Here is a 17,389-nt window from a genome sequence, read left to right on the forward strand (position 1 = left end):
CCCCACCCCACCCCACCCCCTGGGAGCGCCGCCGCTCCGCGCGGAGCCTCCCCCCAATCCCCGCGCCGGCTCCGCTCCGCCGGCGGCTCCCACCTGTGCCCGGCGCCGGGCTGCAGCCACGTGTCGTCGACGGGCGGCGGCACCGGCGTGGACACGGTGCTCGTGCTGATGTCGCCGATGATGAGCAGCGCCTCCTTGAGCGCGTGGTACATGCGCAGCAGCTCGTCGCGCCGCTGCGCCTGCTCCGCCGACTCCTCCATGAGGCTGCCCTGGTCGCCCGACGAGTACAGGTAGGCCAGCAGCTCCGAGTGGATGAAATCCTTGGTCTGCGGGAAGCGGCGCCGGGAAAAGCTCAGGCTTTGCGGCGCCGCTGCCGCCGCGGCCGCCCCGCGCGCGCCCACTCACGTTGTTGATCATGAGGTGCATGATGGTCTTTGGCATGAGGTCCCGGATGGACTTGTTGATGATGCCCACGTAGGAGTCGACGAGGTTGCGGATGGTCTCCACCTGGCGCTCCAGCTGCGGGTCCATGGAGAAGGTGTTCTCCTGGGCGCCGTCCTCGTTCTCCGTCTGCGCGGGGAGAGCGGGGCACAAGTTACTCCGGCCCGGAGCCGGAGCGCGCCGGCTGACGCTGGGAAAGCTAAGGAGATGCCCTTATAAATCCCTTATATTCTTWGATAGCCGAGTGTTTTCCAGGAAGCCTGACCTAGACTCGGGCATGGAAAGCCACCACAGGGCCCCAGGCATTCCCAGATCTTACTGCAACCCCCGGGGACAAAAAAAACATTGGGAATTGGGGCCGAGAGCTCTGTGCTTTTAAGGCTGGYGGCTTCTCCGGCCGGGATGCAGGGAAGATCCCGGTCCGCGGCCGGCTCCCGGGGCTGGGGAGACGGTTACTTGGTCTTTCTCCGGGTAAACTCCCGCTCGGAGGAAGGAGGCTTTCCAGCTGTCCACGTCCTCCTGGGAGTCGCAGGCCAGCTCGATCTGACGGAGATCCTTGTACACGTTCCTGGGAGAGGGGGGACAAGGGACACGGATAAGGATGGAGCGTATGGGGAAGCCGGAGGCTCCATGGGCCACCCCAGAGGGGCTCCAGGCCGGAGCGTGAGCCAGAGGAAGCCCCAAATCCCACAGAACGCGGTGTAAACTGGGAGCTGTCCATGGGATCCTCATCCATGGGATCTCGCAGCCAGACACAGGCCACCAACGGAGGCCGGGACAGAAACACCCATCCCGGAGCGCGTCCCGGTCCAGCCCGGAGCGTATCCTGGGCCCTAGCAGGGATTTGGGAGCTGCCCGGCGCGGAGCCCCGGCCTCTCACCGCTGCTCCGTGTTGAAGATGGCAAAGACGTGCTTATTGGACATGAATCCCTTCTCCACATCCCGGATTTTCAAGTTATCCAGAGGCAACATGTATTTCTTCTCCTTCTCCTGCAAGAGAGGGCACGGAGGGAAGCCAGGGGCAGGGCGGGCGACCTTCGCCCAGGGCTCCGCCGGGAAAAGGGAGCCGGGATCGCGGGGGCCGGCAGCGGGGCCGCTTCCCTGCCTCCCGCCACATCTGGAAGCGGTTACGGCTCCGCTTTGTCCGCGGCGCGCGCTCCCAAAAAGTGACGTGCGCCGCTGCGGCGGGGCCGCCCCGCACTCCTCCTCACCACTTCCTGAAAAACCCACACGCTCCTTTTTTTTTTTTCCCCCCTTTTTTTTTTCCCTCCCTTTTCCAGCCTGGCGGCGGCTGCCGGCGCTGCCACGTCAGAAGGGACAAAGCGGTTTCCTCGCGCCCGGCGGCTCCTCTCCCGCCGCGGAATCCCGGGAAGCGGCGGCCCCCCCTCGGTGGCGCCGGCAGGAGAATCCGGGCCGGGCTTCCCAGTGTTCAGACTACCTGTTCAGGAGCCTGCCGCGTTGTACAGTAGTCTGCACATTGGTTATCCCGCTCCGGCAGAGCGGCGCCTCCGACCCGGCGGCCTCAGGTAAGGGGGGGGCTCGGGAATAGCCCCCTCGCTCCACTYGGCATCGCCCCTTATTCCCAGGGTGGGGGGAAAAGCGGGATCGCTGCCCCCAAAGCGGGTGGGAAGCAGCCGGGAACGCGGCTGCCCGCCCGGAGCTCCATTCGGCAGCGGCTGCTTCTCCTTAGGCCGAGCCTAGCAAGGCCCCCCTGGAGGGAAAGGGGCCACAGCGGCCCCTGAATCCACGCGGAGCCTCCCTCCGGAGCCGGCTTGGGAGAAGCGGCGGGATGGGAGCTGCAGCGGAGAGCRGCTCAGCTCTGCGGCCACGGGCAACAGGGCCGCGTGGGCTGCAGGTTTGTGGGACGGAAAGACTGGGAAAAAAACGGGAAAAACGGATCCCGAGGCTGGCGGCCGAGACGCCGGCGGCGGGTCCTGCGCTTCCCGGAGCCTCTCCCTGCTGGCCACATCCCGCGGCTGCTCCGGGAAAGCCGGAGCTGGAGACCCTCGGGGTGGGGATGCCAAAGGATCCAGGGCAGGCGGCAGATCCCGCCCTAATCCTGCACCCCCAAATCCAAAATAATCCTCCCCAAAAGAGGCAGGAGGGGGCGGGGGTCCCACTGCGGCCACCCGGGCAGCCGGATCCCGTTTYCCCCCCGGAATCTCCTGCTTTATCTGTGTTTACACAATCCTGGCTGCGGGGAGCATCCGGAGCCAGGGAATCTGCAGGCGGCTCGGAGCTCGGCCCCTGCTCCGGTGCACAGGACACACGGATGCTCCGGCCCCGGCACAATTTGGGGGGTTATCCCTCAATTGAAGTATCTCAATTCAAAAAAGAAATCACTTTTTTTTCCAGTCCGAGCCTGGGCGTTAGGAACAACGCTCCCTTTTCCCAGAGTATCCAAGGGTTTTCCCGCCCGAGCCCCCCCACACACACACCTACCTCCTCATCCTTGTACCAGGAGAGGGACTCGGCCGTGAGCACGAACCAGTATTCCTTGGAGCCGCCCTTCATGATGCTGATGTTGTTGATGGTGAGCCAGCCCCTGCGGATCACCTGCAGGGACGGGAGCCGGGGGGCGCGGGGGGCCGCGCGTTACGGGCCGCTCCGGCGGGATCGCCCGCGGGAACGCGCCAAGCGGGCGCCCTCGGACGCAGCCGGGACGCGGGACGCTCCTCCCGGCTGCTTCCGAGCCGCGGCCAAGGCCGGAAAGGAGCCGGGAAAGCCATTCCCAGAGGAACCCCCCTGCTCCCAGCGGGACGTGGCCCTCGGCGCCCGGCTTTGCCGCCACGGCTAGTGCGGATCCCGTCCCGGGAGCGCCCCGGGCGGCTCCGAGCAGCCCGCACCGCAAAGCCCGGAGCGAGAGCGACGCGGTGCTTCCCAGCGCCGGGTGTTAGTGCCGCCGCTCCRGTTAGTCGTGAGCACGCGCCGCTGAATCCCAAGCGGGAAGCGCAGGGAAAGGGTCAGCCCTCCCGGCCAGGAGGCGGATCCCGGCCGCTTCCCAGCTCCGTGAGGGCTTCTCCGGAGCCACCTCCGAGTCCCGCAGGGGGAAGGAGCCCCTGCRATTCCCAGCTTGGATGCGGCTCCCGGAGAAGCCGCAATTCCCGCCGTTCGGAGCGCAGCAGCTAGTGCTAAGGCTCAGATCCCTGCAGCCTTCCCAGCGAGGGGAAGGAAGGAGCCCTGGGATTGCGYTGCCAATCGAATAATCCTCATCCTCATCAATAAATATATCAATTTAAAGCTTCTGCCTCCTGCTTCGCGCTCTCCGGGTTGCAGCATAGAGGGAACTGCGGAATTCAGGAAGGAAAAGCCAGGATTTGATTTCTTTAGCTGAAGGGCAATGGAGGGAAAGGGAAGCCTCCAGAGCCGGAGTCATCCCGGGGGCTCCAGGGCGATCCGGAGCGCTCCGAGGCGCCTCCGGCTTCGCGCCGGCTCCCAGCGGGAAGCAGCTCCCTAAGTGCCAGGTCTCCTGCGCTGCCCCTCGCCCGGCACAACCGCGCTCCCCCGGGCAGCGATGGACGAGCAGCCGTGCGCGGGGCTCCCGGGAACGTCCACGCCGTGCCCAAGGAGGATGGAAGCGTCTGAGCACTCGGAAGAGCCGGGAATGGGGAAGAGGGGCCCAAAGCCCCGGGGTGGAAGGGAGCAGAGCGCAGGAACCTCCCTGGGAAGAGCTCGGCAGGCGCCGGCTCCCTCCTGCTCCTCCGGTTTGGTAAAAATTGGGTCATTTAAACCTCGTTYCTGAGAGCGGAGACCGAATTGCAGCCGAGGGAGCCCCGTGAGCTCCCATCCGGCTCCCATCCGCCCTCTCGCCGGAGCCGAATTACCGTCCCAGAAACGGGACCCTCGCTTCCGTGCCCGGGGACGGATGAGGATATGGGGCCAGGATCCAAGTCTGGGCAATSCCTGGACCGTCCGGCTGCGCGAGGCCGCTTCCCTATCGGACACTTCCATCTCCTTGGGCTACAGAGGCCAACTCCCAGGCCGGAGYGGCGGGATCGGGGCCCTTCCACCCACCCCACCTCCTCCAGAGCGCGTTGCTGGAGGGAAAACGTTCCCGTCGGGAGAGAGCGCTGCCTCCCGCGGCCGCTCCGCTCGGCACGGCCGCTCCCTCGCTGCCCGGGGGCGACCAGCACTATCGCGCTAGGTGGGTACTTACCAGGATCTCACCCTTTAGGCGCAAAATTAACAGGGGGAGGAGGGAAAAAAGCAGGACGAGGACACGGAAGAGGGACAAGGAAGGAGGTGATGGGAGGGAGGGGAGAGCAGGAAGCACAAAAAACAGTAGGGGGAAAAACAAAGCAGAAAACAGCAAAAGAAAAACAGTTACATGCTATTAATTAAAATTTTCCAGTGTTAATATTTCATTATAATCTTTGCGAGCACGAGGCAAGGCGTGCAGGACGTCCTGCAGGGCCTAACACCATGCGAGGGGCGCTTCCCACGGCACGCGCCATCCGACAGCGATTCCCTCTCGGAGCAGGAGGGCACAGAGCAGCGGCCCTCGCTCCCTGCTCCCGCTGCCCCTTCCCCGGAAAGCTTCTGTTATTGCGGACTAGGAGGGATTGCGGGAGCACGGAATTACGCTGCCTCCCACGCGGATGCGCCGGCTTCACGGGCATCACCCGGCTGTCCCAATCCCCCCCGTTTTAGGCGAGTTGCTCCGGAGCAAAACGCTCCAAATGGCCAAAGTGGGAGCTCGGCGTTCCCTGCCCCGGCAAATCCCGGGGGCTCTGCGCACCCCCCTGGATGGGGCGTTCGGAGCGGCCCGGGCCCGGCGGCACCCTACCTGGTTGGGAATGGCCCTTTTCTTGTTGGTCTGCGTGTTCCGCTGCTGGGCGCTGCAACGAGAGCGGAGCGCGCGGCGCTGAGCGCGGCGCCGGCACGGCCCGCGCCGAGGAAGAGCCGCGGCCGCCGGGAAGCGCCTCCACATTCCCCGCTCCTCTCCCCGCAGGAGAGCGCGCCGCGGGCCCGCGATGGGGCCCTGCACCCCGGGCACCTTCGTGTTCTTCCTTAGAGCCCCTGCTCCGAGCGCGCTCAGGCTCCCGGGCCCGCGGCCACGATTCCGCCTCGCAGGAGGGCAAACCAAGCAGCTCCGCGGCGGTTCCCGCTCGGAAGAGCGCGGGAGCGGACCCGTGCACCCAGCCAGGCGAGCGGCCCTGCCACCAGCGCGAGGAGCCCCCAGAAAGCGCCTCGGCCCCCCGGCGTGCAGAAGAGCCGACCTGCACCCCAGGGAGAAGCTACCTGTCTCTCCTGAGCAAGCCAAGGGGCGAGGTGCGGGACACGACCGTTAGGCGGCAGCGGGAACAAAATCCGGGAAAAGAGTCAGGCTTGTGCCGGGACGCCCCGGGGAGAAGCAGGCGATGAGGCAAAAAAACGGGGCGTTTTCCAGCCCTCCAAGCCCGGGATGTGCCCGAGGGGCCACCTGAGCGCCTTGGCAGCTCTTGGTCTGCCCTGCTGCTCTCTAACCCCATCCCGGGCTGGGGATGCCGAGCAGGGAATGCCGGGGTTCCCGGCAGCTGCTGCCCCTATCCCGGGAGGCGAGAGGCTCCGGCGCCGCGCTCGGAGCTCGGCCACTCGGTACGTACAGTTCTGGCAGGTACCCACCCTGTCGTCAAGTGCTGCTCAGTGTAACAGCTGGGGAGTGGGAGAGTTTCGGAGGAGTCCGGAGGAAAGAGGGAAGAGACGGTTCAAAGGAAAAACAGGAGAGATTAGGAGGAGAGGAAGGAACTGCGAACGAACGTGAAAAGCAGAGAGAAACCAAAAATGAAACACAAAGAAACAAAGAGAAGAAAAAGAGGGGAGGAAAAGAAAACAGGGGAAGAGTAAGTGAATTCACAGAGGCAGAGAGAATTTGAAGAGAAGGAAGCGGTGCGGCTGTGGCGGGCGCTGCGAGCCCTGGGGCAAGCAAAGCGGCGGAGCCTCTTCCACCGGTCGTCACATTGGTGACCCCAAAAGTGTCACTGAACGTCCCCCACGTGTCCTCCGCAAACTGGGGCYGGGACCAGGGGCTTCGTTTGTGAAAGAAGCGGCCAAAACCCCCACCCCGCGGGCCAGCTACGTACTTGGCAAAGCCGATGAAGTCCTCGTGGTTGGTGTTGATGTAGGAGAGCTCGATGTCGATGAGCAGCAGGATCTGGGAAGAGAGTGGGGCGTTAGGAAGCGCCGGGCGCTGCTGCAAGAGGGAGCTTCGGGATCACGAGCCGGGATCTGTGGAGGAGGGTGAAGGGTCGGGATGAAGGCGCTCACCTGGTCCTTCGTCTTGCCCTCCCGCTCCCTGATGTGAGTGGTCACGATCCTCTCCGTCTCCTCCCGTAACCTGGGGTAGGAACCGAGCTGAAAAGAGAGGGAAAAGGCCGGGAAAACGGCTGCTGAGGGGAGCGCGGGCGCCGGGAGCGCGCGCCGCCGCGGGGGCCGGCGGGGCCCGGGGACGCAGCCGGAGCTCGGGAAGCCGCGGAGCCCACGGCAGCGGGGAGCGCGCGTCCCGCCGGAGCCGGCCTCCTCCTCACGCCCGCGGGCGAGCAGAGCCGGGAGCGTTTTCCAGAGCGGGAGCGGCGGCTAAGCGAGGCGGAGGAGGGGGGTCTCTGCGCCGGAGCGTCTCCCGGCGCCGCTGGGCAATATGTGCGCGCAGGACCCGTGCCGCGGAGCCGAGTCGGCGCCGGGCGCTCCCGGGCGCCACTTGCAGCGGGAGGCCGGGAAGCACGCGGCCTCCCCCCGGGACCAGCGGCCTCGCCGGGAAACTCACTTTGGTCGGCTGGGTCCTGGGAGCGAATACATTCCAGATGYTGGGATTAGAGGAAGGGGGAGCAATTAAGAGCCATTACCTTCTCGGCACACTTTTTAATGACCGTGGCCAGCTCGGAGAGCACCAGCTCAACGCACTTCAGGCTGGGCTCTCTGAGCTTTGCAATCTGTTTTTTCACTATGGCCTCAAAGGCCATGTCGGGCGTGAAGAGCCCCGTCCTGCACCATGCGGAGCGCGAGAGCCGGGCGCCGCGGGGAGCGCGGAGCGGGGGCAAAGCAACGGAGACAGAAAGAGAAGAAAATGAGATTTTTTTTGGTGGAAATGGAACATCGCGGTTAGTGACATGCACAGGAAAACGCTACAGCGCCTGCCTGGGAAATTCCTTCGGCCCCTCGGAGCAGCTCACAGGCCCTTTGGATCCAAGGGAATGCTCGGATGGGGCTCTGGAGGTGTCCCACCCGCCGGGCTGGGGCTGGATCTGCACTGGTGGCAGTGCCCAGGATGCTCCTCAGCATCCAAGGTTGCCCTGGAAGCCTCCACGGTGCTCTCTGGCTCGGACTATTGAGATCCGGCAGCAGCCAGCTGGGAATTTCCACGGGCCTTTGGGATAAACGGCCTCCTTCCAGCTCTCYGAGGCTCCTCTAAGGGCCAGGCTGGCACCGTTTGGCTGCCCAGAGGGGTAAAACCCCCAGGTTGCTCAAAACAACACGTGTTAACCCAAAACATCGCCCTAGCTCGGCTCCGAAGCCAGAGCTCCGGCCTCCGCTCCGCTCTTCTCATCACCCTGTGGCCGAGCGGGAATCCCGCTTGTCGGGACCGAAGGAATTTCGGCAGCCAGCGGCGGCTACCCCACGTTACACAGCGCACACCAGAGCACAGGGAGCAGAGCCCCGCGGCGCCCGCCTTTAAACTGCTCCGCTCCGCGCAGCTCTCCGCGCGGCCTCCGCTCCCCGCCTGCGGCCGCAATCTGCTCCCTCCGGCCCCAAAAGCGGCGCGAGGAGGAAGGGGAGCCCTTCCTCCCGCCCTCTTTTCCGCCCGGCGCGGTGCTTTCGCTTCCGCGGTTACGGAAAGCGGCACCCAAAGCGGCTCTGGATGCCGCCGCGGGCCAGGGGCTCTGCCGAGAGCGGCGACGCGGCGGGGAGGCGCTCGTTAACGAGCCGCTCGTTAAGCGCGGAGCCRGGGGATTGGAACGGCGGCTCCCGGGCTCCCTTTCCCGCTCGGAGGCGGAGTGCGGCGGAGCGGCAGTTTAAATCGCGGGGAGAGGAGCGGGGCCGCGGGGGCGGCCTGCCCGSCTGCCTGGCTCCCGCGCGCCGCCGGGGCGGAGGCCCCGGGATACGGATCGGCTCTCCGGATGCTTCCCCGAACCCGGGGACGGGAGCGGGGCTCCCGGATCCATCCGCCGGTGAGGCCTYGGGGAGCCCGGGACCGCGGAGCCGTCCTCGGGGCTCCGCTCCGCGTCAGGAGACGCATCACCCAAAGCCCACGCAGCCCCGGTTTGCTTTGGGGGTGACGGGGGGGCTCCCAAATTTGGTTCCCTTCTCTTTTTGGAGGGGAAACCAGGCAGGGCGGGCAGGCCAGAGCCGCTGCAGGGCCCGCAGCCACATCAATACCTTACTGGTACACTGCCTAACGGTATTGATTAGCTCCTGAATAACGAGGTCGACACACTTCAGACAGGGCTCTTTCAGCTTCACCACCTGCTTTTTCACAATGGCCTCGAACGCCAAGTCCGGGGTGAAGAGCCCCGTCCTAGAGGAGTCCGCACGCGGGCCGGGACATGGCGAGAGAAGAACAAAAGGGGTGATGAGCTCGGGGGGCCGCCGGAGCCCCCCCTGGAGCGCGACTCCCTCCCCGGCCGGGCGGCCGCGGGCCGGGATGGCTCCCGTTGCCCTTCCCGGAGCCGCGGGCACATCCCGCTGCTCCCTGCGCGACGAAGGGCAGAGCCCCTGCCCGGCGCCACCGGGAAGCAGCTTTTCCAGGGGTGTTTAGGGAGAAGGGATTCCCAGGGAGCGGCTCCAACGGCTCCTTGGGGAGAGCATGCAGGCGAGGAGAGGAAACGCCGGATTTCCCTTTCCCTGTGGAGGCAGCCGGCACGCCGAGGAAGGACTCGCACGGAAGGCGGCTCCTCCGGGCCCGGCAAGTGCCGGCCACCCTGTGGTGACAGGGACACGTCTCGCCCCCCGCCCGGCCGGACTATTCCCACGGGACACGCCGCACGGACCGCGCTCTATCCTAGGGGCCGCGCCGCTCCGACACTTGCCTCACCCCGTGGATGTTTTTAATTGCATAGCTTATTTCCCGCCTCAAATCCTTCTCGTCGAACTCCATCTACGGAGGGGAGAGAGGCGAGGTGAGGCTGCGCRGCGGGCACGGCGGAGGCTCCCGCCGCGCCGCCGCGCCGCCTTCACCTTCACGAGCTCGAAGGGAAACCTCTCGTGGAAGATGCGATTGATCCTGGCACCCCCGGAGAGCTCGAGCGTGTCCACCTGGTCTCCCGAGCCCTCGATCCGCTTCTCAAAGTCCACGCCGAACTGCTGCACCATCCTGGGGACAAGCAGCAGGATTAAACAGAGACCCTCCAAATTCCCTCTGCGGGAGGCGCTGGAGCAGAATTGGGCATTTCTGGGCAAAAATAAACGAGCCCTTCGTGAAGATGGGGGTGGATTTTGCACCTCCTTTGCCAGGGGAGGCCCCTGGCTGGAAGCAGGGAGCGACCTACTGTAACAAGGCTTTGGTTTTCCGCGTGGGGTCATCGGGACGGAAGTTCTTGTATTCCTCGACCTCCTTCTCCAGGGAGAGCAGCTGGCTCTGGAGCTTGCTGCGCAGCGAGGGCAGCGTCTCCCGAATGTGGTTGGTCAGTTGCTGCGGAAGAAGCGGGAAAGGGAGCGTGGCGGCACGCGCCGGAGCTGCCCGGGGCGCCAGGCGGCTTCTGGAGCTCCATGCGCATCCAAGAAGCTGGAATTGGGCCCAAGCGGGCGCAGAGCTCCGTGCCCGCGGCCCGGCCTACCTGGTTGAGGACCTTCTGCAGGTGCGGGGTGCCCATGCGGTCGGCCATGTGCCTGTAGGCCGGGTGCGAGAGGAAGAACTTGCGCTCGGCCGCCAGCGCCGCGCGGATGTCCTTCTTGCCGTCGATGTCCTTCTGGCTCCGGTTCACGACGCCGATGTAGCCTGCGAGGGGACGCGGCGGCTCTGGCTGCGGGCCCTGCCGGGCGCCTCCACTCCTCCGAAACGAGGGCAGCGGCTTCGGCAAGAGGGGGTCCCGGCAGATCTCGGTCATGGATAACGGACTACGCGGGAATTGCCCTGCGACTCGCCACCCCCTCAGTGYGGAGCAGGGAACGGGGCAACACGAAGCCGCCCGCTGCTCCGCTCACCTCTCCGCAAAGGAAGCAGCTTGTTCTCCAGCACATCCCGGGCATCGGTGCCTTCATCCATGAGATCCAGCTTGGTGATCACTCCGATGGTCCGCAAACCTGGGGCGGCCACGAAGCAACAATCCACTTTATTTCGTGGAACGCGACGGAAAGGGGCCCGGGGCAACTGGCCCGGAGCTGCGGACGCCTCCGCAACCACCGGAGGACTCTCAGCGAGAGGAGAGAGGGGAGCTCCCCAAATGGGCTCCCAAATTGGGGCTCCCAAATGGGGGCTCCCCTGCACCAGCAGCTAAGACTTTTGTGGCTCTCTCCGAGACCTGGGCCACCCAACCTGCGAGGCACCGCGCCACCGCCGGGCAGGACGCAGCCTTACCTTGAGGATCAACTTCTTTGGCCATCTTGAGGGCGTCCGAGTTGGCCAGGTCCATGTTGGCGGGCGTCACGGCCAGGATGAGGCTGCTCTCCCTGCTGATGAACTGCATGATCATGTCCTTGATCTGGTACTCGATGTCCTGCGGCTGGTCRCCCACCGGCACCTTGGTGATGCCCGGCAGGTCGATGAGCGTCAGGTTCAGCACTGCAAAGGGACAGAGCGTTGGGGCGGGGGGCAAAGGGGGCTCCAGGGCGCAGCGCCGTTCGCCGCCGCGTCCCCACGCTGGCACAGGACGGGGACAAGGGCCCGTTTGCACCCAAGGGTGCCGAGAGCAGCGGCTGCCTCACCGTGCGGCGAGTAGACGCGGAGGTTGATGGGGACCGGGGAGATGCCCTTGTTGGTGCCGGTGACTCTGTCCGTCTCCGCCTCGATCTCCTGCCGCACCTCATCGAAATCCGTGAACTTTTTGGATTTGCAGTGCAAGAATTCGGCGTATTCTGGAAAAAAGGAGCCCATATGTACATAAAAAAAAAAGGAGAGGGAATTTGGTTCCCACCTCAAGCCCAGCCCAGCGAGACACACGCCAAGATTTGACCATTCTACACGGTTGGCATTGCYGAGGGGCAGAGTGACCGTGTCTGTTGTCACCCGYGCACCRGTGTCCCCTCAGCGTCCCCCGATCRCTTTGAATCTTGGAATCTCTCCGACGCCAAGGGAAAGGCCGCTCCGCTGCCAAGCAGGGCCCCGGTCCCTGATCCAGGGGAAGATCCCAGATCAGGGAAGATCCTGTCCCAGAGCCGAGGGGAGGGCTTCAGCTCCAAACACCACAAGAGATCCCAGGACTTCGCGTCTCATCTTCGATCCCRCTGCCCGGAGTCGCAATGTGCCCGAACCGGAGCGCTGGATCTTCAGGCCCGTGGATGGGAAATGAGCAGGAAGGGAAGGACCTCGGAACCGCCAGGATTCCCAGGCCRACAGGGGAGGAATTTCCATGGGAGATTCTTCCAAAAGGGTCTCGTGAGCCGCTAATTCAAGAGAAGCTTTGCAAGGACTTGGAAAACTCCACGGAGCCACGCGGGACACGAGGCAGGGCCCTCGTCCGGACAGACGCTCCCTGGCTGTTGGGAACAGCCCTGAATCCGCCCCTTGGGAAGGATTTTAAGGAATCTGCAGCTGCTGCCGGCCGCTGGGAAAGGACGTTCCGCACGGGTGGCACTTCCTGCTTCCTTCCCTCGGCACCCCGGATGCAGGGTGGGACAAGGGGGAAAGTCAATGTCACCTTTCCGCTCCTACCGGTCCGAGCGCCTCCGACTCCTCGTCCTTGGCGGGYGACGCGGCCGTTGCACAATCCTTGTGCACCAGAAACCAAAACTCCTTTAACGGGCGCAAAACGGGGCGCAAAGAGCGAGCGGCTGCAGCTCCGGCTGGCAGAGCAAGGATTAATCCAGGAAGGCAGCTCCRAGGAAGAGGATGGCGCGAGCAAATTCCAACCATCCCCTACGGACAAAGGCAGCGGCCCCTCCGACCAGCAGCTTCCCGACGCTCCGCTTGTTGGGAAGGCGCCTTGTGGTCCGTTCTCAGGAACTCGGTGCTTCTCAGGGGCGCCCAGGTGGGTGACCAGGGTGAAGAGCCATTTCCCAGCGGAATTGCGGCTTGGGGAGAGTTTCCAGGGATTGGGAACAGAAGAGAGGCCCTGAACGTGTGAGGTTCTTCTCCCACCTCCGGCTCGTCTCTCCCTGCGGCTCCGGCTCTTCTCCCAACTTCCTGCAGCTCCATGGGGTGCCCATTGTGCTGATAYGGGGCCATGGAATGGCTAATTTAAGGGTTTTTTAAACATCGATGCACTTTGCGGGGAGGAAGGCATGTTGGCTTGTCCGGAGTGCGGCCCCGGCTCTGGGAACGCTCCCAAGTGCCAGGACCRATAACTTAAATGTTGGATATTGGCTCAGTGAGATCCGCAGGAGCCTCTGGTGCCTGGGAGCATCCGCCGGCGGGGCCGGCGCCAGCCGAGCGCGCCACCAGCCTCTCCCACCTCAGCAGCGGGCCTCGGAGCGGCGCCGCGCCGGATCTCCGGACCCTACCTGTCTTGGAGAAGATGAGCTGCAGGATGAGCGGCCGCCGCGTGACGATTCCCGAGCCTCGGGGGAGGAAGTCCCTGCAAGAGAAGACACGGGATCAGTGGCGGGATTAAACATGCAGGGAATCGCGCGCCCATCCCGGAGCTGCAGGCGGGAGGAGACGCCGCCACCRCGTGCCGGTGCCGGGTAAACTGGATCCTCCTCTGTATCCGCCACCGGAGCGGAGGCGATTCCTGCCCGGACACCGCGGCCTGACGGGAATRCCGCTCTCTGGGATGGTGACAAGCRGACAGGGCACAGCCCCTGAGCGCTGCTCCTGCGGGGGGATCGGAGCACGGGGCTGTTATCCAGGCSCACGGACGGCCCCGGCTCTGCTCTCTCCTCCGCTTTCTCCTTGAGGCTCTGGAGCCGAGAAAACATCTTATCCAGAGAGGCCTTATCCGGAGCGGGGAAGGCCGGGGCCRCGCACGGCGCTGGGAACGCCGGGAACGCCGCGGCTCCAGCGGCCTCGTGACGCACCGGGAGCGTTGCGGCCGCTCCTGCCCTTTTAAGCAAACAAGGGGAAAGTCGTCAAAGGCGCCGGCATCCCGGACATTCCGGGAGGGTGTCACCAAAMCAGGGACTCGGATGAGGGCAAACAGGGCCCGGACGCGGAGCCCGTGTGCACGTCGCTCCACGGGGCTGCAAAGAGCAGGGATAACTCCCACCGTGGCCACGTTATTCCAGCATTCCCAAGAGCCTTGGGCTCTGCCTTTCCCCTCCCCTGCTCCTTGCCGGCTGATAACCCCCTCTCCACGGGAGGGAAGACGCGGCACGTCGCGATAGCGGTTTCCCAATCGGCACAATAGGGATTTCCCAACCGGCGGGGCAGGAGTGACGCCAGCGGCGAGGAGGGGACGCCGCGGGGTATCGGCGCCGCGGGATCTGCCCCATCCATCCCATTACTCACGGCCCCTCTATCGCGCTCCGTGTTTGCGCCCGGCGCCGGCAAAGCCGCTCCTGTTTGCCSAGACGGAGCGAAGGGGCGGACGGCCCTTCCCGAGAAGGAAGGGTCAGCGCTTCCCGGCACCTCGGCCGCCTCCGACGTCAGCGGCGCGCGGAGCCTCCGACGGGCTGCGCCGCACGGCCCCGCTGCGGGCACCGGGATTTGGGGCTGGCGCATGGAAGAAGCATCCCCAGGACGCCGGAGCGGGAGCTCTCCCGAAAGGCAGCGACGGGCGCTCTCCGTTTTCCCTCTTTCCTCGTTTCTGGCTGCAATTCCAAGCAGCTCTGCCTGCTGCTACCRGAGCAACGCCCAGCAATTAAACCCTACGGCTGCTGCGGCTGTAAAATCCTCTCGGACGCGGAGTCAAGGCTGCGACTCGCAGGGCAGAGCCGCCTCCGGGATCCCGGCTCCGAGCGCGGCCCGTTCCCTCGGGGAGCCGGGAAYGTCACGGGAAGGGGTCGCGCTCGCCGCTCTCCAGGGATTTTCCCCTCGAAGAGGCTCGGTTGTTGCAGATCCGCATCCCGACGCTCCGTTTTGCCTCCTTGGCACCGTTCCCCGCGGCTCCCGGCGGCACCCCGGGCTTCGGCCGCGTTTCTCCCGCATCCGGAGGCTCCGGAGGCCCCGAGACGGCCGCCGTTCATAATGCGCCATTGAGGCCGGTGCCGCTGCAGGGACAGCGGCCACAAAGACGCCGTTGTCATCCCACCGGAGAGACGCATCCCGGAGCGGCGAGCGCGTTTGCGCCGGCACAAGGACGGCACCCGCTTTGAGCGCGTTTCAGCGTCGCTTCCACGCAGGGTTTTAGGTTCCCTTTGGGCCTTTTCTCCAGTAAAAAAGAGTGGAATAGGTCGCTTTGGAGCACACGGTATCCAACAGGCTTTCCCATTCCCATTCCCTTTCCATTGCTGCAACTGTCGTGACAGGAGGACGCGTCTTCCAGGCTCTCCACAGGGAGCTTTTCCCATTTCCATCATGTTTGGTATAATAAATAATACGAATATAATACTAAATACACCTAGTAATTCCACACACGACTCAGAGCCGCCACCGGCTTCTTCTCCGGACACCGCAGCGGCCGAGCGCGGCTCTTTTCCCAGCGGGAAGGGCACGTCGGCCCCTGCTGAGGCACCGGGACACCGATGGATATTGGCGGCGCCGTATCGAGCGCCAGCCCCAGGCCTGYGCGCCGAGATAAGCGCTCGCTCCTGCCCTCGGCACGCTCCCTTTYGGGGCGGTTCATCCCGCTCGGCGCCGCGGCTCGAGTCCGTATCCCGCGTTATTCCACCCTCCAACGGAAAGCGTGGAAATCAATGGGAAAAGCGAGGCGCTAACATGGGTTTTCCTGGCACGCGGTGATGACCGAGATGCTGTTGGAGAGCGCGGGAAGCGTCGGACTCGACGCCAGGGCGGAATTTAGCGCACATGGGATTACCTGGTTACCTCACTGCAGAGATAGAGGGGGAAAAACCCCAAATACAGGCAAAAAAATCCACCTGACGGAAAAAGCTACTTGGCGCAAGCACCTCAGAGAGCCTCCCGCACAGATCCCGCTGGGAGCGGCCGTCGGAGCGCGGCTAAACCCTCATTAAATCCTCCTGACGAAGACTTCAACGCCCCGGAACAGGGATGCTTAATTAGCAGGCCGGTTTTCCRGCAGCTCCGTAATTAGGGGCCGCCAAGGTGAGGGGTGAAAACTCAACCCTTCTGACCCCTCTGCAGAGGGAGCCGGCCCAAGGCCCGGGATGGGCCTATCCCGGCGGATTGGGACCGTCCGGCGCCTCCSGCATGGACAGGGCCTCCTCGAGGGCTGCAGATCCACATTATGGATCCAAACCCTGCGAGCACRGGAGAAAAGGCAAGCGGCGTCACACCGGCTCCGCGTCCGGAGCTTCCGCCTAGGAAAACGGCTAAACGAGCTGGAATTTGACCTGGGAAGAGCAGCACGGCGGAGACACCTCGGGCAGCGCTTCCGAGAGGGCCCCGGCACAACCGCAAGGCCAAAGGGGCTTTGGGAAAGGCGGGTGCCCGGGAAGCTCCCGCTATTCCCGACAYCAGGGCGGGCGCTCCACGTGCGATCCCGACAGGTGCCGGGATGCGGCTGGAAAGCCGCAGGGGCTCCGGACGAGGCCCCGGGGACGCGGAAGGGGGTCGCCCCTGGGATCACCCGAGCGGGATCCCGGCTCCGCACAGCCGCCAGCGCCGCAGGGAAGCGCCGGGAAGGGGAACCCGGCGCTTTCCCCTTCACGGCGCCGGGAGCCGCGGCCCTATTCACAGAGCCGCCCTACGCCAGCGCCGCGCGCGCCGCGCACGGCCCGGGCTCCCGCCTGCGCCGTTGGCGTAAGCGCTCCCCCGGGCGGCGCCTTACGCAGAGTGCGCAGCGCCGGCAGCGCGGGCGGACGCAGTTTGCGTAGCGGCTGCCCCCTCCGCGGGCGCTATTCACAAAGCGCGCTTACGCCAGCGGCGGGCGGGCGGCCCGGCTCGCGGCGGGGCGGCTACGCAGCTGGCGTACGGCGGGAGCGGGGCGGCTTACGCCGCTGGCGTAACGGCTTGGCCGCCCCTCCCCGGCGCGTCGCGGCGGGACTCACCGGCCCACGAAGTTCTCGAGCACGGAGCTCTTGCCCGCGCTCTGCCCGCCCACCACGGCGATCTGCGGCAGGTCGAGGTGGCAGCTCTGCCCGATGGAGCTGAACGCGTCCTGCAGCTTGTTCACGAGCGGGATGAGCTCCTCCATGCCGCGGTTCCCCATGGCGGCGGGGGCAGCGAGGGCCGCGCTCGCGGCGGCGCCGCCTCCTCTTCCTCCTCACACGGTCCCCGGCGGCGGCCAAACTTCCCCTCCGCGTCTCCTCATCCGGCACTGGCGACACCCCCCGCGGCGCCGCTCCGCCGCGCCCGCCCCGCGGCCCTCGGCGCGCGCCGCCATTGGCTGCGCGCCCTGTCAGTCAGAGCGAGTGGGCGAGCCGAGTGGGTCAACTCGCTGTCACTCAAGGCGGAGGGCGGGACCGCGCCGCCACGCCCATCCTCTCCAGTCTCATTGGCCGCCTCCTACGTCGCTCCGTCCCGCCAGCCAATGGGAAGGGCTGCGGGCCTGTCAGCGGCGGGCCCCGGCCCCTCGACACTGCTCCCGCCACTCTATTGGCCGAGCAACGTGCCAATCCGGGACGTCAGCCAATTTCTTCGCGAACGGAACGGGACTGTTCACTGTCCCCCATCCTCCAGCTAGCCTCACCTTCCCTCCTTCTCATTGGACAGCTCATCTGCCAGTCTACGCGACTGTCCAATCCCCATGAAAGCCGGGAGGGCGCCTGGCAGTGAAAATTCCCCCTGATTCGCCATCGCGCCGTCAATCACAAGCTCTCCCCACCCCCTTGCGGCCCCCAATGAGGTTGGGCGATCCCC

At 65.5% G+C, this 17,389-nt stretch overlaps 1 protein-coding gene across 2 annotated transcripts in view; it reads right to left on the reverse strand.

Annotated features, from left to right (window-relative positions):
* The window catches only part of DNM2 (dynamin 2), a 19,230-nt gene extending 2,420 nt beyond the window's left edge, over positions 1-16,810 (reverse strand). Inside the window, exons 1-19 of one of the 2 annotated variants that reach the window (XM_026048606.1) lie at positions 16,579-16,810; positions 13,012-13,085; positions 11,278-11,427; positions 10,931-11,134; positions 10,558-10,656; positions 10,191-10,351; positions 9,903-10,045; positions 9,592-9,727; positions 9,444-9,511; positions 7,263-7,401; positions 6,688-6,774; positions 6,504-6,574; positions 5,228-5,279; positions 4,598-4,609; positions 2,884-2,997; positions 1,322-1,431; positions 898-1,009; positions 406-570; positions 8-326 (exon numbers count right to left, since the gene is read on the reverse strand). In XM_026048606.1, the coding sequence (XP_025904391.1) occupies positions 8-326; positions 406-570; positions 898-1,009; positions 1,322-1,431; positions 2,884-2,997; positions 4,598-4,609; positions 5,228-5,279; positions 6,504-6,574; positions 6,688-6,774; positions 7,263-7,401; positions 9,444-9,511; positions 9,592-9,727; positions 9,903-10,045; positions 10,191-10,351; positions 10,558-10,656; positions 10,931-11,134; positions 11,278-11,427; positions 13,012-13,085; positions 16,579-16,739 (2,377 nt within the window). In that variant the 5' untranslated portion in view covers positions 16,740-16,810. Of the gene's footprint in view, positions 1-7; positions 327-405; positions 571-897; positions 1,010-1,321; positions 1,432-2,883; positions 2,998-4,597; positions 4,610-5,227; positions 5,280-6,503; positions 6,575-6,687; positions 6,775-7,262; positions 7,402-8,793; positions 8,933-9,443; positions 9,512-9,591; positions 9,728-9,902; positions 10,046-10,190; positions 10,352-10,557; positions 10,657-10,930; positions 11,135-11,277; positions 11,428-13,011; positions 13,086-16,578 lie in introns of both variants that reach the window. The other variant, XM_026048605.1, reaches the window with a different exon arrangement.
* Positions 16,811-17,389: the final 579 nt, after the last annotated feature.

This window comes from Nothoprocta perdicaria, unplaced genomic scaffold (genome assembly GCF_003342845.1).
Source record: "Nothoprocta perdicaria isolate Ctin4 unplaced genomic scaffold, notPer1 scaffold_558, whole genome shotgun sequence".
NCBI lineage: Eukaryota > Metazoa > Chordata > Aves > Tinamiformes > Tinamidae > Nothoprocta > Nothoprocta perdicaria.